At 37.0% G+C, this 26,785-nt stretch overlaps 4 protein-coding genes across 4 annotated transcripts in view; 2 read left to right on the forward strand and 2 right to left on the reverse strand.

The window, feature by feature from the left end:
- The window catches only part of LOC105385774 (tRNA dimethylallyltransferase), a 160,650-nt gene extending 154,434 nt beyond the window's left edge, over window positions 1-6,216 (forward strand). Inside the window, exons 5-7 of the mRNA XM_038117349.2 lie at window positions 1,350-1,465; window positions 5,505-5,715; window positions 5,911-6,216. Of these exons, the coding sequence (XP_037973277.2) occupies window positions 1,350-1,465; window positions 5,505-5,715; window positions 5,911-6,216 (633 nt within the window). The remainder of the gene's footprint in view (window positions 1-1,349; window positions 1,466-5,504; window positions 5,716-5,910) is intronic.
- A 27-nt stretch (window positions 6,217-6,243) lies between these two features.
- LOC105390795 (dimethyladenosine transferase 1, mitochondrial) lies at window positions 6,244-7,319 on the reverse strand. Its single transcript, XM_011562156.3, has one exon. The coding sequence runs from the start codon at window positions 7,317-7,319 to the stop codon at window positions 6,306-6,308; it is 1,014 nt and encodes a 337-aa protein (XP_011560458.1). The 3' UTR covers window positions 6,244-6,305.
- Window positions 7,277-7,661, reverse strand: LOC105390794 (cytochrome c oxidase assembly factor 3, mitochondrial). Its single transcript, XM_011562155.3, has one exon. The coding sequence runs from the start codon at window positions 7,583-7,585 to the stop codon at window positions 7,322-7,324; it is 264 nt and encodes an 87-aa protein (XP_011560457.1). The 5' UTR covers window positions 7,586-7,661; the 3' UTR covers window positions 7,277-7,321.
- A 361-nt stretch (window positions 7,662-8,022) lies between these two features.
- LOC105385772 (F-box only protein 25) overlaps window positions 8,023-26,785 on the forward strand; it is a 30,122-nt gene continuing 11,359 nt past the window's right edge. The window contains exons 1-2 of the mRNA XM_048631567.1: window positions 8,023-8,229; window positions 8,424-8,477. Of these exons, the coding sequence (XP_048487524.1) occupies window positions 8,129-8,229; window positions 8,424-8,477 (155 nt within the window). The 5' untranslated portion in view covers window positions 8,023-8,128. The remainder of the gene's footprint in view (window positions 8,230-8,423; window positions 8,478-26,785) is intronic.

Consider the following 26,785-nt stretch of genomic DNA (forward strand, 5'->3'; position numbering starts at 1 on the left):
ATTAGTAACACCTGTTGTACAGTGGTGCAATTGCACAGGCGATTGTAATTTTCATTTATTCATTACTAGAGCTCTTGATGGGGTCACGACTTGCGAAAGGTTTAAGGTACCTACTTAATGAAAGCTATAGATCGCATCCAGTTTTGAAAAAGCCTACAATACATCCAGCAGTGGACTCTGCTATAGGTGGATGATAATGATGAGAGATCTTCACCACACGTTTCGTAACATTTTAAAAGGTTTCCCGCTATACTTCGTTAAAAAAACCAGAAGGGTTACTCTATACTGGCGAAAAACGAACGACCAAGAGCTGTGGAAACTTAGTTTTTCGTCACAGATAGAGTGACCCCCCAGTAGTTTCCTAAAATTTTGAGGTGTCAATTGGGATCTACCTAAAAGTACCAATATGGCATAGAACAAGCAATATGCATGAATCAGACCTGACTGCATACAACCGCTGTGGGTGTGACCGAGTCACCGTGTCATTACTCCGTGTGTGTTTATTTACCCGCCTGTCTCACCCGTGTGTGGTGTGCTTTACCTGTAAATACGCAGCGTATATAAGTTGTGATAGTAAATAAAGCATACATAAATACTTTTACCAAACTCTAATCGTGAAAATCCCGCTTTCTTCCAAATAAAATCTACGGGTCTATTTTATTTTTATGAAAGGAAGCACTCAAAAATAAAATTATTTAAATATTCTGAATATTGGAAAGCTTTTATCAATATTAATTGTATTGATGCTTTGTATACCTTTAAGGAACCTTATTCAATTTTATTTCCTTTCGAAACATTATATCTAATTATTTATTCTATTTGAGGCTGGCACTTTTTTCCTACAAACCATAAAGAGTGCTTCAGTGATATATACCACTAGGTAGGTATAGTCACAATTTAAAAAAATCCTTCCTTGCGAGTCTTCTTCCTTACCATAACTTCGGGCGGACATGGTAATCTACCATTTGAAAGAAATAGCATTTTAATTTTCTTTTCCTGTCAGTGACAAACAAAAAAGCTACACTAGGGTTTGTCACCATGATTAAAGGATTAGCCAGTTAGTCGCTGACTGCCCAGGGGGAGCAGAACGTATTGTATAAGGAAGTGACACGTCACCCGATGTCACCAGAAGGCAGCCTTCTTACACCAGTCATTTACAGACAGTTTTTGTTTTGTATTGTATGATTGTCTGTATTTTGTTTTTTATTATTTTCTGTCGTTTTTTTCAGTGTTTCTTTATATAATACAGACGTTTCTGAAAAGTGTTATCTTCGAGGAATGTAGGATACATCCATCCCAGAAAAAGATACCGATCACAAATTAATAAACCCTCCATCTCTCTCCCGCAGTCAGTCCACGACAGTCGTCTGGACACGCGCGTGGACGCCATGCTCCGGGCTGGGCTGCTGCAGGAGCTGGAGGCCTTCCACCGCCGACACAACCTGCGCCGGCTGCAGGGGGGACAGTGAGTATCTCTCATTTCCTAGGCATTTGGCAATTGGTGACCCCGACATGATGCTGAGAACTGATCTCACTGACTATGAATACTTTAATAATAATAATATGTGGAGACACCGATGACCGGTAGGGTAGTTCTCTAGTGGAGACTACGAACAGGCAAGCATAGCGTGGGACGCCCTCCAACCCATTACAGAGGTGGCCGCCGGTAGTGGCTTGATGAGCAATTCCGAGGACTGCGTGTTGTGACGCTCCGTGGCAGAGGCCTATGTCCAGCAGTAGATGATCACGGACTGATGATTATGTGGGGACATTTAGGTGCGGCAAACTATAGGCAGCGCCGGTAGGTACAGTAAAGAAACTGCAAAGAAACCTGATCTCTCTCAGAAGCATTCTCACTCTATAATTTTGCAATGCACTTTGTTTACAGTGTGATATTGTTAATTAAATAAATATAAATGAAGTACCTACAACTTCATGAAAATAAAAAATCTTCGTGGAAAAAGTAGGTGGAACTTTTTCATTGCTCGTGAGTGTAATGTTCAAACTTTTCATCTCAACTAACATTATTTTGGAATGATGCTGGTGTAAAAGTACCAACGTGATACGAGACAACACGTTTAAAGTGACACAAAAAGCGGAGAAGCTGAGGGGTATGGCACATTTTTTTGGCTTCAACTATAAAAAAAACATACGGGTGCCATAGACAGCCCTTAAACGACCCCCAAAACTGTCATTGAGTTCAAAGTAGGGGTGCGTATTCGGTAAAGTGGCTTTAAGTTCAAAGGAACCCGGGATTTGAAGACTTTAAAGTCGTGAAGTGTCTTCCTTATCACAGTTTAAAAGCAACGAGTCTTTGTTGATTTTTTTCAATGGCGTCAAATACTGGGATTTTGTAATAAGCCCACCTTGTTATAGCCACTCGTTTGTACATAATACTTCAGAATATATAAGAACTTCCAGCTATTAAGGTTAGTACACGGTGGATCAGTTAATATGGCTGTAGTTATGCCTGCACATACAAAACTCGTTTAACTTATGGCCTTAAAAAAACTACAAAGGAGCACCATAATACCGCACGCACAATCATCAACCTGTCAAACTCATCAAAAGTATTTCTTGCATCCGTTAAAAACCTCGTATTTACATGCAAGCTAGACAACACGGGCGTACATTAGCTAAGCCACCTGTCATATAACAAAGAGTAAAAACAAAGGAGTTTGCGTGTGGAGTGGCTTGGAGACTGGAGGGCGAATGACCGCGCGAGCATCTGTAAGTTTGTGGTCTGGTTTTAGATTTCATGCGTACGGGCCCTATTGTAGAGGGTCACACGGTTTAGACACCTCGGCTAGGTTTATGAATAAATTCCCATTCGAAATTCGAATTGACTTGCCGGCGTCTGGCTGGCTGGTCGCAGAGGTTGTGTTTTAAAAAGAATAAACGCTGGATTTGAATTGAAATCGAACGGTAAAGCGTGACCATAGAGTTCTATCCGTGATGCGATTTTAAAATCATTATTTCCTTTTTTCAGTACAGGCAGCTGTGCAAAAACCGATCCTCTAAATATTGCATTAGCTATTTAAACTACCTACCTACTATAATTTAAACCGAAATTTCCGGGCCCAAGGCTCTGAGTATTTTAGTCATCCTTTGTGGAATTTCTGCCCTCAGGCATCAACTTATTAGTTAGGTACACTTGTTGTTAGCTACCTATAATAATAATTCATCTTAAAATAATTAGAAGATGTTTTTCCTGCCTCAATAAAATAATGAAAAGTCTAATGTACCTACTTAGGTACTTAAGATTAGACTTTGAGATAGGATTTTATCCCGGAATACGGGAAAAGCTTCCATTGAACTAAAATCTGTATTTCAGCTATATTTACTTGACTACCTGTAAGTATTTATTGCAACAAAACATTTGATCTACAGAACTGATTTTGGAAAAATTATATCTTTACTAGCTGTTCCCGCGCGCTTCGCTTCGCTTTAAAAAGTTTTCCCGTGGGAATTCCGGGATAAAAAGTAGCCTATGTTCTTTCCCTGGGTCTGGACCGTATGTATACCAAATTTCATTCAAATCCGTTCAGTAGATTTGGCGTGAAAGAGTAACAGACAGACAGACAGACAGACACACAGACACAGTTACTTTCGCATTTATAATATTAGTTAGGATAAACAGACACTGCTTCGTGATTGATATAAGCAGCATTTTATACCAAACAAACCTTTTTAAAGAGACTCGCGAGAAAAACCTAGTAAATATGAAATAAAAAGTGAAAGTATCAAGACTGTTCGCTCCCGCTAGGGTTGCCGCGTAACGTCGAAGCCGTGAGAGCGACCACGCCACGCGCACAGGCGGCTAGGGTTGCCACCGCCGTGTTTACCAATATTAGTCATGTGCGCTCATGTGGAAGACTGGCTTAGGTGCAGTGGTCGCCATCGCCTTTTTAACTGAGGAGGTTTTTTGAAGGAGGTTCTCAATTCATCTACATGCTTTTTGCCATGGATATAAGGATAGAGGGGTGTAAAGGCTGAGTTGGGTATCTGTATGTCTGTTTGTTGAATCTAAGCTTAAAATTAAATAGGTTTTAATTATTAATGTCTTTTCACGTTGCATCCCAATGAAACATATGGAATATTTTGTTAAGAAAATATATTTTAGAAACTAGGACTATATATCATGGTGCATTCATAGCAAACCTTATTGATGTGATGACGATGATTCCTTCATATACAGTCAGCAAAAGAAATAAATATCTAGCTAGAGCTTCTGATTTTATTAACAAAATTGACTAGCTACTTTATAAATTTCGTTATAATAACAATTTATAGTCATCAAAATCCTCTAAAACACAAATTTAAAGCATAACTACTATATCTTGGTTTTATTCCCTTACAATGACAACCCTTGTGCCACGGGGGTGTAGAATTCATACGTTGTACGTAGGCTCTGGCGGTAGGCTTTCCCCTCTATTAGTCTCAGTTTTATTATTACATTCGTGGAGGATGCTACTTGAGCGTGTTATTGCTACCCCATACCATTGTACTCGAGTGTTGACAGCCTTATTCAGCACTGATTCAAGGTATTTATTAGGTATTTTCAAGGGTATAATAAAGCAATTTTCGTATTCAGTCAGTAATTAACCTACTGTTAACACTGGGGTCTTCAAGACTTGGGTTCTTGCCATAATCTCGAAGCTTGGTAGGCGAGTTAGAGATATCCCAATATGCAATGCCGGAACTCCTCTGAAATGATAGATGCCAGATATATAGAATTTTATTTTTGTTCTTTGTTTTCTGGCTTTACATAAAAGCTACACTATCCCTTAGTAATATAGGATACTATTCTTGTGCTGACTCTTTTAGGAAAATAGTAATAGGTACTCCTCCTCCCAGTTTCAAAAGAATGCCACCTCGACCAAGATGACTCCGGGCCAGTGTGTGCCAGACAGCCCGTCACTCCAAGCACGAGCTAAAACCCTCGGAAGAATGAACTAAAACCGATTCAGGGTTATCGACACGGTTTTTTACCTTTTCAATTCACGGCCAAGCAAGCCGGCCGGTCACTTTAGTTTGTCTGTGGTTTTTTACACGGCCCGCTCTGTTTTTGTTTTGCTACATTTCATGAGGTCGTTACACCGTATTATGTAAGAAATGAATTACGTACCTACTTAATTTGCGCGGCAAAAAGCAGTTTATGAATGCTACAGGTATCTGCGTAGTTAGGTTACATTTTGCTTGAAAGTATTGCGTACGATTTGCAACTGTAATGCTACGAAATTAGGCGGTAAACTAGTAACATTCAGCAGCATTCCTTGGCAGTACCTAACTACACGTATACACTATATTTTTATTGACCGACCTTTTAAATTCGATTCTAATAAATTACCTAGGCGTGGCTGTTACAATTTTTAGCCATACACTTACATAAATCATCATTTGAATTCAGAATGTACTTAGTTTAAATAGGCTCTTCCCTCCGATTAACTACGGATTTTTTGTGTATGAGATGAGACTTAAAACATAATTATTTATTGTTACAGGCCACCTGACTACACCAAGGGCATTTTCCAAACTCTGGGCTTCAAGGAATTTCATGAATACTTGATGCTGCCAGAAGAGGAGAAGTCTTCTGAACAAGGACAGAAACTACTGGAAATGAGCATAGACAACATGAAAATGGCCACTAGGAGGTATGCCAGGCGGCAGAATAAGATGACCAGGGGAAGATTTTTAGAACATCCAAACAGAGAGGTGCATATTTATGCTTATTATATTTTAGAGTATAAGCGCCATCTATAGTTGGATAGCGGAACGAATTACTACATGTTATATACAGCGCCATCTAGTATCGAGTAGAGTCATAAAGTTAATTTGAAACATTTATATGAGATGGCGCTGGTAGTTATTGCAACATAATTTTCATGAAAATATTTTATTTCTTTTCAGATACCACCGATATATGAATTGGACACAACAAATATTGAATTGTGGGACACAGAGGTTAGAGAGAAAGCTATTCACATAGTTGAAAGTTTTCTTAATGGAGAAGAGTGCAGATTTCAACCTCTCAAATCCCAAGTTGATGATGAACGGAAGAATGATGATGAGAATTCATATAACTACTGCAATGTTTGTGAAAGAATAATTATTGGGGATAGAACATACCGAATACATATGAAATCTAACAAGCATAAAAAAGTACTGAAAAAGAAAAACGAAGAAGCTAAGAAAAACCAGGATGTTCCTAAATAATTAGGTTATTTGAAATAAAAATATTTATTCTGCATAAAATTATTTATTTCCACAAAATCCTATATTTACAAACTAATTAAATAAACATCCTACATATTTGCCTCCTCACTACTTTTATTCTTAGGCGCCCGGTAGTCATAGTGCTCAAATTCTGGATATTTCTGGATGATTTCATGGTAAGCATGACAAAGCCGGGAGAATTCAGTATTAGCCAATTGGAAAGACTTTGTAACCGGATCTATTTCAGCCATGTTGTACATCCTTAGAGCCATTTCCTCACACACATCTTTAGGAAACAAGGTCTGGGCTCCTCTGATAGAATACTTCTGCCGCATGGAAAATATTTGCCTCAAAACTTTCTCTACCATCTTAAAAGGCAACTTAATAATGGGTTCCTTCAATGGTGTCAATGTTACAACCCCCACATCCACATCTGGTTTTGGTAGGAAGGCTTTACCGGAGATGTCAAATTTATAGTTGACCTTGCACCAATTCTGACACATTACTGACAGTCTACACCTCTGCTTGTCCAACATTGGGGCAGCCATGCGCTCAGCAACCTCCTTCTGAAAGGTCAAGGTCATCCGTGTCCTTCCAAACGCCCAAGGGCCTTCTTGTTTAGAGATCAACTCTAACCACCGGATTATCAGAATAGTGGAGATGCTGAAAGGCAGGTTCCCTATAAGATTGATAGGAGGAGGGGAATCAGTCCAGTCTCGCTTGACATCAGCAGGGAAAAAGTGTGACACATCAGTCTTCAGGATATCACCTGAAATTATGTCAACATCAACCTTGTCCTTGCAAGCATCAGCTAGGAGTTCCAGTGTGGGTATGAACCGTTTATCTTTTTCAACTAGAATCAGTTTCCTGGGTGCCTGTTGGATGATAGACCTTGTGATTCCACCGGGTCCGGGGCCGACTTCACAGACGACATTGTCCTGGATGTGCCCGGCTGCTCGGACTATTTTATCGATAAGGCGAGGCTCCATGAGGAAATTCTGAGACAGTTCTTTAAGAGCGCGAAGTTTGTAGAGCCTGATGACATCTTTGATGGAGGGTAGGGGAGGCAATCTTATTTGTAAAGCTTTCTTCGGCAGCGCCATGTTTACTCTACGACTTTCACAGGTTCGTTGAAGTCGTCAAGGAAGGTCTCCTGCTTCACTGCGAATATAGAGTACAGATATATTGATACTACGCCGGCGCCAATAGCTGCCCCCGTAATCCTGTTCCTCCTAGTCAGTGATTGAAGCTTCTTGACCCGCTCAGCGTTCATCTGTTCAATGATCTTCATGTAATCCAGCTCGGTCTTTTTAAGCACAGGGTCTTTGCCGTCTGCTGCGCTTAGCTTAGGCTTGTAAGAGTCACCCATTACTCCAAAAAAATACTTTTATTTAACCTCAAAATTCAGCTGGATGACAGATGAAATGAATGACACTGACAGTTGCAGACTGGGTTGCCGCAGTAAGCAAATGCAGGATTTTTCATATGGCAACTAAATAGTGCACACAGAATATTCAAATCTCGGAATACTATATTGCAACAAAACTTACTAAACAAAGTTGCCTCCTTTATTACCAATATAAAATACTATAAAATATAACTATTAAACTAAAACATCAATATCAAGTTTTTACGGAACTGAAATAAAATATTTTTCATTTGATCAAATCAAAACAACCATATAAAAATGTAAACATAAAACAGCTGTTTATGACAAACAAAACAAACGCCATGCGCACATCCATCCCTTTCTAAACAACGAGCTCTCTTTTCCTCTCATGTTGTTTTGCATTGACTTGACGTTCCACCTTCGTTTCGTAAATTTAACTCAGTGAAACGAAAAACCTCGCGCAGTGCGGGCCACCGTACATTTATACTGCAAGTGAATTTATTGTGTATTTGTGTTGATAAAATGCCATTCATTTCGAAAGACTGGCGATCCCCAGGTGAAGAGTGGGTCAAAACGCAAGAAGGATGGGAGAAGAAAAAGGTCTTGGAGTGCACATCGCAACGGTAAGTTTCCTGAGCAATTATTCTGCGATTCTTTGTTCACGTTTGGTTTTGTAAGTGCGAAATAACACGGGCTATTTCCCTCAATAACATGTAACACTGTATGTTTGAATCACCCTCGCCAGTTTTACTTGCATCTAGAGTTTGTTGTGTTTCCATGCATTTGTTGAAATTTGCTTTCTTTCATTGCATTGCAGATACCCAGCTATAGCTAACTATAATAACCCAGACGATAGCCAGCCTAAGTCATGGTGAGTTTTCTGTTGTTTTACCTAGTTGTAAGGATCAGCTGTTCTGAAGTTTGTCTGGTATTGATTTTCTTTGTTTGTTTGTGTTCAAAGGTGTTCCCTTATGTTATTTATTTGTGACCACATTATTGTATGGTGTACAGTGTACACTACATATTATTTACCACAGTACCTACCTACCTACCTTGGTTACTGAAAATTTTATTTACCTATGTATATGTACCTACCTACTACTGTACCAAGTGTACATGCAAATCATTTAAACATGTGTTAAGCTTGCTGCTTCCTAGCCATCATACTTTCTCAATAATACAGGCAGAAATTCCTACCTACATATACATATAATATTAAAAGAAAATGATGAACAAAACCAACACTCTTAAAATTAAAATAAATTATTAAATAATTATTTAGGTAGTTATGCATTGTTTTATAACTTAAGTGGGAGTCAGTCAAAGACTTCTCGTCTTTCCATCTATTATTAGTTTTAAATTATGGTGGAAATCATAAAATATTTTATTTAAATTATAATTACACCCTGTATCTAGAAGCTGCAAAAAAAATGTTAATGTAAGGGTCTGTTTCACAATGTCTGGTTAGTGGCTACCTGACGGATAAAATACATGCTGTCACTCTCTGTTATTATTTTTTAGACAGTGACAGCATGTATTTTATCCGACAGGTATCGACTAACCAGACATTGTGGAACAGGGGCTCAGAATCCTAAAAAAACTGTCACTTTCCTGTCAATACTGATGATGAATAATTTCTTATGATTTGATAATGCTGCCTAATCTTAATGCATTTTAATTAATTTAGATACTTAGTTATGACTTGGTAATAAAACAAATTAGTTTGCCTTGAAGCTACCATATTTCTTAATAATAATGACCTTGCCTAAGTAAAAGTTTTTTAATTAACACACTCTGGGTTTGAAGTTCATGAAAATCATGAATAAATTATTAAAAGTACTTATAAAAATTATACTAAATTCAATATACTTAAATATGACCATGACCCCATCTCTAGTATTGCTCCTCCAAAACTGTATGTATGGGATTACGGGAGTACCTTTTATTTTTTCCGGCCCAATATCTCTCTGTAACTGGCTGATGACTATACCGTCCAAAAGAGTTCGCATGCGAGTTCGAAACTTTTCAAAAGTTCAAAATTGGAACTGCATGTGTAATACGCAATACCAGCCAGTGTTCGGTATAATAATCGTGCCCTGAAAAGCAGACGGATTGGCGCCACGCCAGGGACCATCGGCCAACGACCAACCTTTAATCACCCGATACAAGGATAGAGTTCTAGTACAAGAAAGGGCAACCAACATTTCGCCCAACCGCGGCCAATAAAAAAGTTTGGCGGATTTTTTGCGAACTTTTTAATAAGACTGAGTTAGTTAATAGTTTGCGTGAGCGATACCACCGCCGGCGGTGTAGGAAGTTTTAATGATACTTGTCCCAGAGTTTTCTTCAGTCCTACTGGATATGAAAAGGATCCTTGTTGCTTTAAAAAAATCTTGACATGTGTTTTCAACTACTCTGAATAACATTTCTCATTTTTCTTCTGGACAAAAGTATACTATAATTATTATGAACTTACAAAATTTTTGAAACTATCTTAGGTATACGAAAAGAGTCGTAATTCATTTGCCGATATTTCATAAAAAAAAAAAAAAAAAAATAACAGTCGGAAAATGCACAAAGACAGTGGTGCCCTCTTCACAGATCAAACCAACCTTAGCCAATCTTATCTGAATCATTTTCAGTCCCGTTTTAGAACGAACACACAACCATTATGGTTTTATTTCATTCCTGAGAGACAGGACTTCTACTAACTCAGGGAGTTTATTTAGTTTTATTTCTAAGTCTTGGATTAAATCGTGTAAATATCAAGTGTATAAATACCCTCTTCTATGGGCACACATAGACGTTTTGTCGTTGTTTTGTAAATAAAACTATATTTAATTCAGAAACATTCAGGATGTGTTTTTGAGCACATGTATTCGTGGAAATGGAAGCGTCTTTTAATACAACCAAAATCTTCGTAAAATCTTCAATATGCAAAAGTTAAGGACCAAAACTGGAACGGTATCAGCGCACTTTCAAATGTTTTCATCTAGATATAATCAAATTCATTTGATTAACCACACAATCAGGTAAAGATCAGCTTTATTATCTCCGACGTAAGAGTGCAAATTATGCAAAAGTCCCGATAGAATATAGATGTATTACATACAGCCGAGTTTGCATGGTGTCCGCAAAATTAACTTGAAATTATACCCCGGCTTGTTATTAAATTAGTCACGCCTCACGGTACGTCCACTCAACCGCCTATTCTGATGTTTTTTAAAGCACTGACTGGAAAAAAATGAATGTGAATAAGTACTTAATATTTACGTAAAAAGTTTCGTGCTGAAAACTTTGCATATTTTACTGAAATTATGAAATTATACCTAACACAGCGGATGTTTCACTCGCACTTTTTAATAAAAACTTTTTGGTATGTATCAAATTGATACTAAAACTATAACAAGTAGCAATACACCTACTTACTTATTGTTTCAGTCCCTTATACCTACTTAATCAAATTTTATCCTATTAGCAGAACCGATCTAAATGTTACGTGTACCTATCCGTTTGTAATCCGCGCATGTCTGCAAGGGGCCTCTGTAACCACTGACCAACTTGTTACCAACCTAACAATAGCAACACTCTACACCAGTGGCTGCGCTGGCTGGAGATAATGGTCGAAACTATTACATTATATGGCCTCTTTGTTCTAATTTCAAGCGATTGCATTGCGCGAGTTTTTTTTTATAAATATTGAATTTGAAGTGTTCCAATTTTGAATGTTATTTTAATGAGTAAGAGCAGTAAGCCAGTACGTTGGTTATTAAATTTACATGAAATATCTAAATAATGTAAAAGCAATATTTCATGTAAAAATATATTTCACTTCGATGCCATAGAATCTTGCAACTTACATCATCACCATCATCCGTATTGTATTGTATGACAAAATAATTCGATTTTCTTTTTATGTCAACAATCTATCCTATTATTTTAGCGTCGGTAAACTTTGAGTCGCTTTCTAGTTTTTTTACCAAGATTTTTGTGACTTGGATCCGTCCGGTGGTTGTAGAATCGTCACAAAGTGATGGATCACATTTTAAAATCCAATACTTAATTAGTTTTAGTTTAGTTTTAGTTTATAAAAGTTCTTTATTCAACATAAGATATAAATACAACAGTTTTATCACTAACACAGTCAGCGAGAACAATATAACTATAATAAAGTTACGTTTATACAGATTAAATGCACCTTTTTAAACTTACAAGAATAGATACAGTACCTATTGAATATTTTTTCCATCTTAAGTTAAACTTTGAAATCAAATTAATACTTAATTAAATCCATTTGTTTACGTACCTACATAAAAATAAATTCGTCATAAGTTTTATGCATACAAACTTTTAAAATGTACGAAAATAATATGTGACGAATGCCATAAAAAGTATAATGTTTGATTCAAAAGTCAATCTATTATTGAAATTGAAAGCAATTTACTTGTGTACATCCGCACATAAAACAAAACAGTTCTGTAAAAACACTGGCTGCATTGAGTAATACTTTCACTCTTCACTTTTACTATTAGGTATTAACCGACTAAGTTGAGAAACTATGCAATGCTGCATCTTGGGTTTCGTGCGTTGGGTTTCTCAATTTAGCTCTGTAAGTAGCTGACAATCATTTTAATCTTGCTAGTTATTTTTCCGCTATAGCTATAATATGTACGGAATTAGGTAGGGTATATCTTGCTTTCCTCATTTATAAGTTACATGTAACTTCTATCATGTATCTACAATTTATGAAATTGTGATAAGTACCTACCTACAAACTCACTAGATTTCTTGTACCTACAAAGTATTAGAAATTTAATACAATTGATTAAGTTAATCTTCCTAGGTATCTCTTGATGTCTTTAACACAATCTTTAAAGAAGCTTGCTCAAAATATCAACTAATAAATATATAAATAAATTAACTACAGTTTACCTGAAGTAGAAACTTTCGTTTTCTCTGCATTAGTCAATAGACCATATCGTTTCCTAAGGACCATTGTTTTATTGTGATTCGATTTCTCTTTGAAAATAATGTATGTAGGTAGTTCAGTACTTATTAATAGCTTTCTTATTAAAAATTTATCAAGAGTTAAGTACTGAAAATTATTTAAGAAAATATTGATAAACTTGTGAAACTGAGAAATCATTTGAAACTCGACCAAATTGAACGCGTGCATTTTATTTTAAAAACAAGAGTTGCATTTAATTTCCAAAAAAACTATGTTTGGCTTGCAAAGCTCTGTTAAATTCCCTTAAAAACGATGCAGTTTTTTTAATAAAGTTATTTAAAAACGCATAATTTGATATACGCGTATGTTATTCTACTATCTGTAGTTATTCTACTTACGCATAAATTACAGAGGCATTTGGTGTTATATCCGATTTCTTCATGCATAGTACTAACTAATACGCACTTCCTGACTTGAAGGCATTGACCTCAATTCAGCAATACGAAGAGCATAACTAGATAAGGAATATTAATAAATAATCATCTAAAATCTATCGGAAATATTAATCTAGTTTTGATATTCCTAAATAAAATTATTTATTAATTTATTACAGAAGCTGTAGATAAAAGCTCATGCCTATAAACTACTGTCGAAATTTGATCATGTATTCTTATTAACGATAACTACCCTTAAATTTATTTGTTATCATTACGTTTTATTTTATTTTTAAAATAGGTACGAGTACTTACATTAGTACAACCAGGTATGACTATTTTATTTATAAGTATTAGAATATAATTTTACTTACTCTACGCACTTAATCTTAGAAGTAGATACTACTATCGTTTCTCATCGTTCGTAATATACCTATCTAGTAAGTGAGGAAGTAAATTTCATTTCATACTCGTTATTAGGTATATTTGCACCTTTACTGTATTACGCATTACTTACACAGTATACTATTACATGATTTATGGTAATTATGGTCTTGTCATACTGGTTGAAAGACCTCTACTCTAGTACGTCTTCTTATAAATATATTTTTAGTATTTATTAAAAAATATATATTTATTAGGTACTTAGATATTTCCCAGACATGTTTTCCAATTTTCCTTTTCTGACCCCTTAGCATGAATTTTCATAGTGAACGTGAAGTAAAATTCATCGAGTAATTTTCCCTTGCCCTGGCGGTCGGTATCAGAACTACAATTTTCCTACAAAAATCATCGAGTAATTTTACTTCACGGTCACGATGAAAATTCATGCTAAGGGGTCTGATAAAGGCATAACTTCCGAGCTTCTACATACTCGTATAGACTCATGTCTTCTCATTTTTTAATTTAGGTTCTTGAGATCTTTAACTCTTTATACTTTTTGCTGTCTATTATTAATTATCAATGAGGCGTTTGTTAAAAAAAAAAAAAGTTCCTTTTTAACCGACTTCGAAAAAGGAGGAGGTTCTCAATTCGTCTGTATGTATGTTTTTTTTTTTTTTTTATGTATGTTCATCGATTACTCAGCCATTTATGGACCGATTTTGAAAATTCTTTTTTTGATGTATTGGGTTGAGCTCAGGGGTGGTCCCATTTTTTTTTCAGAATTTTATTCCACCCCCAAGGGTGGGTAAAGGGGTAAAAACAGGGGTATAAATTTCCATTTTGGGCACTTATCAACCGATTCTTATGAAATTTATAACGTAAATATTGTTATTATAACAAAAAGATATGATGGTGACCTTGAGCTGATCTGATGATGGAAACGGAAGGCAGTCAAGGGAACTCCTCAACGGTATATAGCAACTACCTCGTGTTTGGGCTCGAATGATTCGTATTAACGAGTAGGACATATTGGTATCATTTGCATCTTACTTTTGATTGATAATTATTGCAAATAAACTAAAAATAACAAAATAAAATAATAATTTTAAAAAAATTAAAAACCGACTTCAAAAAACCACTAAAACGTAAGAAATAATTTAAGGTTTAGACCAATCCTAGGTCACAGTATAAATATACCTAAGCAGGTACTGTTCTTTTTTGAAGTTGGTGCCATATTTCTTCAGATTAACTACTTTGTCACTGCACCAACATCAAAAAAGAACAGTACCTGCTTAGGTATATTTATACTGTGACCTAGGATTGGTCTAAACCTTAAATTATTTCTTACGTTTTAGTGGTTTTTTGAAGTCGGTTTTTAATTTTTTTAAAATTATTGGAGAAATAGATGGCGTTGTCTGGGGTTGTACCAACTTTCAAACCCTCAGAACACACTCAGATCACAATATAGTATTCTGTGAGGCTAACGAAATGTGAAAGTGACGTAGGTAGGTAGAATTGTAGTATTATTTTCTCTATGATGTCGATGTCGCTGTTGCTTCAGCGTTCAGTGCGATTGTGCGTACAGCCGTTCTTTTCAAGTTTTCTCAGTTTCCTTGTGTTTCTCCTGTATTAATTGAGTTGTAGTTGAGCTATCTGCTCCTCCTCCCTTGATACTGTAGAGTTAGTGCACTTGAGATAGTGACTCTTTTTATTATTTATTTAGGATCATACAATAAATAAAAATAGAAAATCAGTTCTCGCACGCAGCACCCGTTCAAACGGCGCGCATAGAGAAAAGAACACTACGTGACGGCGCGGGTAGAACTATTCACAGAATACTTAGCACTATCCCAAGCCACATGCAGTCTGAGCCTCGGAAGGATGGCTCGCGCTACCACCCGACATTTAATCACAACTAGTGAGTTCTTATTCTGAGTTTAGTACTCTTTGCTCTCTATGTAATTTTTGACAGTTGGTACACTGCGTTTTCACGCCATCTATCGGCTTACCCAAAAGCTCAACTGACAGCTGTCAAGGAAAACGGCTAATTCCCAACTTAAATTTTCGTTGCTCAAATTCGTTTCCCGATATTTTGAGCTGGTATATTTAAGTCATAGCAGGTACTAGTTATTATTCTGTGGTCATAGTTAGATGATAGTTAAGGCGGATGATTGAGTAGAATGTCTATATTTGGCCTGTGTTTTGGTCATTTAGTTTTAATGAGCGTCCGGCCGGAGTGAGAACACTTTTAAAAGTTCATAATGTAAATTTAATTCAGAGTATCTTTAAGTAAGTATACAAAACACAGCTTAGTTATTTCAACTCTTGGTATACTTTACGAGAGGACTCATAGATTTTTAAATTTCACACAGTATGATAACGCAGATTATTTCCGATTTGCCGTAAGACTTCGTGCAGACTCAACTATATCTCTAAGAAGACATTTTTATGGCAAAAGCACCATCCGCGTAAAGTTTAAAAGTATATATTATGATACCGGACCCATTTTTCGCTTACCTACTACCTAGGTAGGTATTTTCCTTCATCAAAATAAAACAACTACTAGGTAAACTAATTATTGGTAGAGCACCCATGCATTTCTAAATATTTATCAACAGCACCTTACATCTCGATCTTAATACAAAATTAAACAAAAAAGGGAAGCGGCTGCCATAAACCGACCTCTTTATTAATAACCTCCTTTCCTGCCTCGACATGTTTCGAAGAAGGATCGACTTTGCTTTGACTCATTTTAATTTAAAAACGCGGTTCAATAATCCTGTGTAGGCGGGCCTTTATTTATTAGAAAAAAAACTTAATCTTGCTTTTGCGTTTTCGTTCTGCAAAGAAATCTGTGATGAATGTGGTGATTTATAATATACTTAAGTACTTAAGGGTCTGCAAGGTGGAATCGAGGGTTGGCATTGTCATAGAATTATGTAGTAAACGATGCTCTACAACCTTGAAAAAAATCACACAGGTAGCCGAAGAGTCTAGCTAGGTGCTGAATGATTCGAATTCAAGTAAATGATTATGGATAACTGTAAATAAAATTCAGAATATGACGAAAAACCAGAAAATCACACTCCCGTATTGTAACAACTTTGTCGTAATTATTAAGAATTTTCATATGATTTTTATCATATTATAAAGTTAAAGGCTTGGACTAGGCGCTAAATACCTTGTTTTTTAATAAACACACACTTATTTTGTGTAAATTAATCCCAAACTTGAGCAATTTTTTTCCCTCAAATCTTCATACAAATATCTATGGCGGCTTTCTGTGTTATAAAATCATAAACACAAGTGACGTTTGACTCAGTTGACCGCTGGCCTCCAAAGAAAGGTCACGTCGGTTTAGGCAGCACTGACAGCTCGCGATCTTATCGTGTACAGATACAAAATCACTGCACATTGGTTGTCATTGCACTTTTTCAACTTTTATGACACCAACATAATTTGATTTGAAATTGAGGAAGCATAATTCTTCCAGTATATTAAATTAGATAGTGTGCAATATTCTCGTAACATTACAGTCTCGTAAAGGTCTGATGAGGAGCAGGAATATAGCGAATGGATCTAAGTGATGACAATACGCACGAACATTAGGTTAGGGATCAAAAATACAGTCTCTTGGTGCTGGTTGAGGTATGGTCTCGTGAGGATCTGATGAGGGCAGTAACACGGTGGTGGCTCAATTTTATTTCAAAGATGTTAATAGCTAAAAGCATCGAGTTTAGGCTATTAAGTATGTTTTTCAGAGAGAGAGAAAGAGATTTTATTTTTCCTCTGGATGTGTTAGGTTTACTGGGTTTACTAAGTTTATTCTGTTAATGGCATCAAGTTGTTATGTGTTCATAAGTAATAATTATTTATTAACAAAATGCTGTTGGTTCTCCACGAAAATGTAAAAATAAAATAAATAAAAATAAATTCGTAACGTAAAATTGTCAGTGACGGAATTTCTTCTATACAAAAAAAAACAAACGATAGATGGCGTGATTTGAAGATAAAGATACATTTATTCGACACATAGACAGCAACAACAAAAAAAATACAGATTTAAAGAAAAGAAACACATACTTATACAAAACAACAAAGAAAAAAAAGGATACACATCAAAATAACTGGAAAAAATATAAGCCCCAATTTACTTGTGTGGGACAGGGAGTACCATAATATTTTTTTTGGGGTACTCCCCATCTATGCGAAATATCAGCTTGATATCTTTACCCGTTTCTGAGAAAAAGGGCGGTGACAGACAGTCAGTCAGACAGACGGACAACAAAGAGATCCTATAACGGTTGCTTTTTTTCTTTTGACGTTCGAAACCCTAAAATTAAGTAAAAATATTATGCTGCTACCAAAAAATGTACTTAAAGGAATTGAAAAAGCGGTATACAGGGTTATTGGTAAGTAGACCTGATCCTTTCAGGAGGTGATAGAGGAAGGCATTTCCAGTCGATTATACCCTATAATGCATTATCCAAAACTTAACCATTTCTAAGATATTTAATATTTAAAGATTCTTTGAATTTTTGCCAAAATTTCATGTTTAAAACCGAAAATAAAAAAACTAGCCATATTTCAATACTTTTTTTGTTTGTTTTGAATTAGTAACATCTTAATAAACTTATTAAAATAATCAAATGTGCATTATTTGACTTAAATTAGACACAATACCTCAAAATAGATAAACATTTTTTAAAAATATTCAAAACCTAAAAAGAAATAAGTTAAATTAAAAAAGAATTTCATACAACAATTTTTTGTGCACTTCAGCTTAAAAACATTGTCAACTTATAAGCTTTCAAATGAGATATTTCAATATCAAATCGATTTAGGTATCACCAAGATATGGCCAAAACAATCAGAAAAGGTGGACAAAATTCAACAGAAAAACTAACAAAATTAGCGCAATTTAAAGGTAAAAAGTGTGATGGTTTTCAGTCCTGTTCACTTTAGTATGGAAACCCCTGTTGAGTTTTCTTGACAAGTCTCAATGTTAATGGAAAGTATCGTAGGCGGGGACCAGCAAAGGGTTCACCATTTAGCTGAATGTTACTTAGAAAACGGCCTTGAGTGGCGGTCAAGTTGTTCCCCGCCTGCGATACTTTCCATTAACATTGGGACTTGTTTTCATGTTTTTAGCGTACAGTCGGGTTTTTCGTTTGTTTATAATTGTATTTTTTTATTTGTAACTTTTTAGTTGTTTTTATTTTATGAAATTTTACGTCAGTAGTTCATGATCTTTTTTATTTCAATAGAAACTTCGTTGGACTTGTGACTTTTTACCATGGAAAACGAATATTTTTTTTCGCGAATTTGCAAATCTCGTAGAACAAAAGTTGTCCAGAATGACTCCTTGAGTCATCCCCTTTTGGCTTAGTATAGCCCTTTTGCGACACTATGTATTTACTTTGCTTTGTCGTCGGGGTTCAGTTGGCTGGAGGATGCCCGAAACTTATTATCTACACTTTAATACTTGTAGTTACCTTTCTACAAGTAAATACCACATTTGTTTGAGAAAGCTAATCGGGTTCCGAGTATAGAGTAAAGTGCACCCCTATTAATTTCTACTCTTTCCTGGTGCCTACCAGTGTAAGTAAGAATTATACTTACTTACCCTAAAATCACCCAAAATGTTCTTGAACATAATTGTCAATAAAGTTGAGTTGGCGAGTAAAAGTTTATCGACCCACTGTGCAAACTTACATGTGTGCGTGTCACTGCGTGTGCTGTGTGAAGAGCATTGAAAACCCAAAATTGGCGCGGCACGTCACCCTGTACGGGCCCTTAAGTAAGTACTTGTATAATTTTTTGTAGGTATACTTATTTTCAATATTTGTTTAAATGGTTTAATAAGGAGCTAAAAAATAAAAATTACGTAAAAATTAAATAGCTACAACGCGTTGCAACGTTTTGAACGAGCGACGACGTATAGCTTAGGCGATTTGTTCGCTTGATAGATAAGTTTAATTAATTCTTAATTAATATGAGTTCTTATCATATTTAGCATGGCTAAGGTTGCACATGTGCTATAATCAAGTGGGTTACTAGTGCGCATCGTCATATCTAAGTACTGTTATCGGTTTGTAAGACGTAATAACTAGAAAAACAATAACATAAGTAGATACATAATTATAGGTATAATCTATGAATACCTAAGCATTTTGCATATGCATATTTCGACTAAAAATAGCAGGTTGTATAGAGAGTATCGGTGCGTCTAAATAGACAGACGCCGTGTTTATGGCGAATCGCGATACATATAGGCGCGTTTATCTCCATCGATAACGAGCCCGTGCAGCGGCAGCTGGCAACAAACGGCCTAGAGCGGTGACAGTGACAACGCAGTGTGAAGTGCAAGGCTGTCTATGACGGATCACCGGATAGTGTTGCAAGTTCAACTTTTATTATTATTATTGAAATGCCCTTGCGAGCCTTGTAGTTTGACAACGAGTGGTGTACTGTGATACGAGTGCGGAACGTTTGTTATTACAGTCGAGGGCTAAGGGAAGGCTACGATCTGAGTTCTAACAGCTTTCGATTTCACTCGCTTTCGTTAACATTTTTTTTCCTTTTTTATTTCGTATTTATTTTCGTAATCATATCTAAATAAAAGTATCCAGCAGATAAAACTTGAAAACTTTCCTGTGAAGTATTTTAACGTCTTTTCACATTTTTCATGGGAATCATGTGTGTGCATTTTTTTAATAACCGACTATGTTTTTTGCTTCAAACGAAGGAGCAATAGAGCAAAACTCTACTTTCATGCCCGCGATACGTTAAGCACCCGGCCCCATTTCACGGCCATAGAAAGCAGCACCAAACCTCCGTGGTGGTTGCGTTCAAATCACCTATAATATTATCTGTGGCTCGACTAATGACGATCGTTGGGGTCACTCTATATGACGAAAAACTAAGTTCCGAAGCGCTGCTGCGCGAGCCGCGACTCTATCTAGTTGTATTAAACGTGCCGATTGCACGACAGCTCTCGTTCATTCGTTTTTCGTCAGCATAGAGTAACCTCCTTGCTTTCATGAACGCACGCGCCGACCCGGAATCATTTCACTGCAACTACTATTCCACCACCAATATATCGTGGCCCCTAGACGGGATGCTAACCTATTGTAGCAGCGGGTCTGAGATAACTGGTGTTTTGGACTTTTTGCTACTTGGACTTATTCATTGCTCGTGAGTGTAGTAGGTATTACCCTATAGACCTTTTATATACCTACATATTTTTCATCAAGTTTTGAATTCACCGTAATTGTCTTTTATGAATTGTTCTACACCCTCTTATGAGATAATTTTTACTATTAACAACAGTTCTACAGTTTAATATAAATTTACTTTTTAACTTACAAACTGTTTTTTAACAAAAACATGAATGATGATGCAATGTTTAGAAAGCAATAGACTTATTACTATTTCGCATGAAAGAAAGAGAGAGCAACAATTCAAAAGGGCTACCTGGTAACTAATCACGTATAGTTTCAAGTGCTCGCATTGCCGCTTGGCGCTTGAAAATATACACGATTAGTACGCAGTTGTAACTGCTGCAGTATATTTTCAAGCCATAATTTTGGCCCAACTTACTTGAAAATATACGCGATTAGTGCGTAATGGCCTTGTATACTTTCAAGTAAATCATGGCACCATTTTAATTTGAAAATATACGCGAGCAGTCCCAATCTCTGCGTTCTGGGCTTGTATAGTTTCAAAACACGCAACGATTGACCCAATATAGTACTGGAATCGTTAATACTCTTAGCGCTTAATATATTTATCAATTAATAGTTACACATACACTCACATAAGTAGGTAATAATTATGTGAATACTTTACGTATTATGAAATACAATCTAGTTCCATTTAATAATCATTGACATACTTACATACATAAGCAACTTTGTATAATTAGTTCGTTGACTTTAGAGCATCTTGAAGTGATAAACATCATTTGGGGGGCATTGGAATAAAACTGTCGTAAGTTAAAATATTTTAAAAAATACAAATAAGTACATACAAACTTACAATCCGTCAAAATCGTGTTGAAAGTAATTGCAAGACAAGATTGAAGTGGCAAAGTGTGGGTAATCAAATTTGCAATCAGATTTTCGCTGTAGATGGTGTATTTAACTTCCGCCATCTTCATCAACACATGAAATAAGTACTTACAAACATGAGTCAGCGCAGCAGAAGGGTTACTCTATACTGACGAAAAATTTACGAACGAGAGCTGTCGTGCAATCGGCACATTTAATACAACGAGATAGAGTCGTGGTTCTCGCAGCAGTATTCCGAAACTTAGTTTTTCGTCATATAGAGTGACCCCCAGTCACCCATCTATTCTATCGTATCGTCATCTAGAAAGTGTAATGTTGTATGGCTTCTCAATTTACGTAATTATATAAAGGTTTTACTCTTGGTACGTAATACAGAAAGGCGATGGATCCACGCATCTACCCGAAGCGCACTATGTGTTATACGGTTTCTTAATAAATACTTACAAAGTATATCATCTCGATCAAAGCATACATTTTTTTCCACTGAGCTAGTGAAAAATTTCTCGTTTTTAAAGTACGATCCTAGTTTCTCAGTATATATAACGCTTTGATTATATACAACATGTGACGATAAACTATCAGATTTATTTCATAATAGTACTGACAGTACCAATTTTCCGCAGGTAAGGTATATAGGTACGTATGACTATTACACTTTTACTTTTTACTACAATTTAGTGGCAATTCTTATCGCATCTACAATTTGGGGCATTGAATGGCCCGCTCTGACCCAGAAAACCCCAATCTCTCAATCGACTCAATCGTATATATAAGTATTTCAGCTACCTTTTTCAGTGATAAAATGCGGGCCATTTGGTGGACACATTTATTTATTGATGACTGTTTTATGTATTACGCTTCTTTAATTTATTAATAACATAATATTTTTAGCCAAACATATAATTTAATTAGTGTACAAAATACATTTCTGGAAATTAATGCCATAAGCATTTGCTTTTGCCTGATTAAGCCTCGAATTCACTAGGGCACAAGTTCTGAGACTGTTACAGAACATCTACGGTGCGTGTTCTCAGAACATTTTGGTAACATGTCGTGATACATGTTGCTTGTCCACACCAGCAGTCTCCGCCGACATGTCGCCCGAGGAAGTCGTGGCAGTTAGTGCTGCGTGCTAGAAGTCGCGCACGCGTCCACACTCTGCAACAGCGGTCGCTAGACAGATGTTGCAGGAAGTTCTGTCTCGCGAGCCAAAACACGGAACCTGTTCTGCGACACGTAGATGTCGCTGTATAGTCGCGTGCGACGTCGCAGAACAGAGCGCGACGTCGCGGCGACACGTAGACGACATGTGCCTAGACAGGTTCTGCGACAATTTGTCGCCTAGTGAATACGTGGCTTTATAAGTTCAGTTTCTATACCTGCTACCTCTCGGTCGTTTCCATAAGGTACTCGTACATAGTTTTTCCAATGCTTTTATAAGTATTCCGTCATTGCCCGGAGTTGACTGTACTTGCACTTACAAGTTTTTTTTTATTTTTTTTATTTACCAGCCGGTAAATACAAGCTTCATTAACAGTTTTGACTGCGGAAAAAACGGGAGGTTTATTTTATTCTATATGCCCACTTTTCCTTGACCCACAAACTTGTAATGGCCATACAGAAAACTAGCTCCAAAAGTCTGGTCACTGTACAAAGTAGGTCAGAATATCCCAATGGCTTCCTACCGACCTATTTGTTGGTTCTTTAAACATGTTCGCTGCAGCTTCCGTTGCTATTTCAGTTGGGGGCTCGTTGCAAAACATTCCAGTGGATTTTGAGGGAGTTCTGTCTCCCTAATGATTGTTTGAATGGTATAGTGCCTGGTCATCCTAACCTGTTTTATAAGTAGGTATACACCCCTTTGTATACTTAGGTAGGTATAATTTTAAATATATTTGAAAAGATGGCTCTGGAGTTTTTTGCCCCCTTCTTATCCTAGAATATAAGAGCCATTTTTCTTTTTGAATGGGGAGTAGTTTTTCAGTTTACTTACGTCAAAAAAGTATAAATTTTACAACGAATTAAAAGAAATCTTTCTACTTAATTCGATTAAAATCGTATGAAAAGCAAAGTTAGTTCGTCTGTAGACATTTTTGGAGGCTATACTAACATTATCAACAGCCCGAAATTGACAAAGCTGTCTTTGGCCTCATCCAGCCACTATCGCCTACCTGTCTAAGCTCGTTGGTCCAGCGGCCGGAGAGTGTACCACTATCGTCGTCTTCAGTCCGGAAAAGGCTTTTCCTACTTTAAAAAAAATGTAAAACGATATTTGCTTAGATTAACAATGAACGAACAAGATGGTGTGTCACATAAAAAAATAAGCAAAAAAACTGTCCACATTTTGTTTACTGTCAAACCAATTTAAGTTCAACCTAATGACAACCATTGTACCGATGAATAAAGTCACAAATATTCTCGTGAATTAATCAACTATACCTGGATCTTTTATTCGACGGAATTCTGACAGTTATCTACTTTTGACATGTCAGAGATCACAAACCTTTTTTGGCTGAGCCCTTTTTTCAATACGAGTCTGGAGGGCCACTACCAAAATCAAACGAACGAACGAACAAGAGCTCGGTTCTATCTCGTTGTATTAAGCGTGCCGATTGCGTGACAATTCTTGTTCGTTCGTTCGTCGATTTAGAGTGACCCCCTGAACATCTAAGTCTAAACTACTCTATACATTTTATTTGTTAGTGAATGTACCTATCCATTTTATTAAGTGCGGCGCTCCAAATTAAAAGGGGATTTACCTACGGTGAGTAATAATTACGTCCCTTTACATCACAAAAATAATATACTTAATTAAAGTATAAATTAATAAATAAAGAAAAAATATAATTGATTATTAAAATATCTAATAGACCATTAAATAATAATAAGAGCGGTGGTAGCTCTGTCGGGTAAGCGCCCGCTTCTCACGCAAGAGATGCGGGTTCGAATCCCGGCGCTGACATGTAACCAATGAGTTCTTTTAACTTTAAGTACAATGTATACCATCGCTCTTAAAATACCATCTCAGTGGTAGAAGTAAGATATTATTTGTCGAGACGTTTCTTTTGAACTGACGCTCTATCTGGTTCGTATTTAAATGTCGTTGTATATTAAAATGTGTGTTAGCTAAAATCATTTATTCCAGCAATTCGTTATGTATGTAAAATCTCACTCATCCCTGTCTGTAAAGCTAAATCGAGTTAGAACCTCTGGAAGGTCCGTATTTGCTCGCTCAGCAGATATTAGGCCAAGGTCCCGCCATTGCGGGTCACACGTGCTATCCTTGAATTGCTGTTTTGTGGTGGAAATCTCGAACAATCGATGATGACGTCATCAGGAAAAGCTCTATTCGGGATTGGTAATTAAGCTTGTTATACAGGGTGTTGCAAAAAGGGTATACTCAGCTGAAAGGGGGTGACTCAGGGGGTCATTCTGAACGAAATGTTTTGAAAATTCATGATCAAAAAATATCATTTTCCATAGAAACTTTTTTGGTCACGTGACTTATGTTTACTACGATAGATACCTGAGCAATTTCCATACATGGATAGGGTATAAAATCCGGCCGATAATGTCTTCGATAGCAATTACACTTTGCCATAACGACCGATGGAACTGGGAATCAATCACAACATGCCATTATTATTGGAGAAAACTAGAAAGTACATCATTACCACTATGTACCAGAGGGCTTGACACTGGCTTGACACCATTGGTCATTCATTATCTAATACATAGCGTACATTAGATATGTTAATGAACGTATGGGTTGTATGGGCGATCGGAGTTCGAGGTTAATTATTGTTCGGCCTTCGATTGATGGCTTGCGAGCTTAAAGGTAAGGGTCCACCTTTCGGCATTTTACGCGACGGACGCATTGCATTCAAGTACGTCCACTTCATCGGTATTGCCGACGCTGTTTCTCCATAGGTACATTTATGACAATCCGTTTGGTGCGATACGTAGGATAGGTGGACGCTTACCTTTAAGGGTAATCACCCATTTCTCACGCTGGAGATGCCATGGCACCTGAGGGCCTAGTGTAAGTTTCTCTTAACCGATCGAGCAGTGAAAATTTGCAGCGCGTGTACCGCTAGGTGGCGACTCTCTCGCCTTTACTAGACACTACTCGAACGGTGTAAAAACTCGCACTCTGCATGCTCTTGATACGTAATAAAAGTTTTGCGTCGCACTCATTCACATAGCACGGTTTCTACAGCGAGTGCGACGGAAAACTTTTGTCACGTCTTACGCCCGTGCTAGGCCTTCTGGATACTTAGGCCCGGGTCTCCTATTTACGCCGCAGGTCGCGTCCAGCGTCACGCCGTACGCCGCGTCACGATGCTCACTATAGAAATGTACTGATGCGGTCTCCCTCACACGCCGACGTTGGCGCGTAGACGTAGTGAGTATCGTGACGCGGCCTACGGCAGTGATACTTGACGCGACCTACGGAGTAAATAGGAGACCCGGGCCTTAGCGACTGAAACTATTCTGTATGCCCAAACCTCTCACCAAACCCTACTCTAGCTCTAGTGTATGTCATGACACGCTAAGAAGAAAAAGAATCTAATCCGACCAACGGTACTCGAAAATGACTTAATTAGTTGATAAAATATAGACTCTAATTAATTTATGATATATAATAGACGACCGAATGGCGTAGTGGTTAGTGACCCTGACTACTGAGCCGATGGTCCCGGGTTCGATTCCCGGCTGGGGCAGATATTTGTTTAAACACAGATATTTGTTCTCGGGTCTTGGATGTGCCCGTAAAATGGCAATAGGCCCGCCCCCTATTACATTGGGACTAACATAACACTCTGGCGAAAAGTGGGTGCAGCAATGCACCTCTGCCTACCCCGCAAGGGAGTACATTAGTACAAGGCGTGAGTGCATGTTTCTTGTGTTTCTTGTTTCTAATTAATTTAATTCCTTGCCCCTAAACTTTTAATCGGCTCTTCATGGTCTTTGAAATGAGAGCATTACAGGATTTACAGCCTTTCCCATCATAATTTAATGTCGCTTTCGCTACGTATATATCCCTCAGTTATCTCGACTCAATATCTTGGAGACAATCCAAAGCTTGACTGTATGTCACACAAAATCCGCTTTCTAGAAATATAAGAACATGGAAAGGTAGCCTAGGTATAAAATGTGTATTTTATGAGACTCTACTTTATAAATTTTACAACTTGTGCTATCCTTTCCTAACTAATAAATTGCTGGCTGTAAGAAAATAACCTTAGACATTTGAGGCTGTTGGCTGTGGTAGTGGTGGCACGAGGAAGGCCGAGGACTGGGTGTCTAGGAAAGGTCTCCAATCACTTGATGGGAAAAT

Source organism: Plutella xylostella, chromosome 29 (genome assembly GCF_932276165.1).
Source record: "Plutella xylostella chromosome 29, ilPluXylo3.1, whole genome shotgun sequence".
NCBI lineage: Eukaryota > Metazoa > Arthropoda > Insecta > Lepidoptera > Plutellidae > Plutella > Plutella xylostella.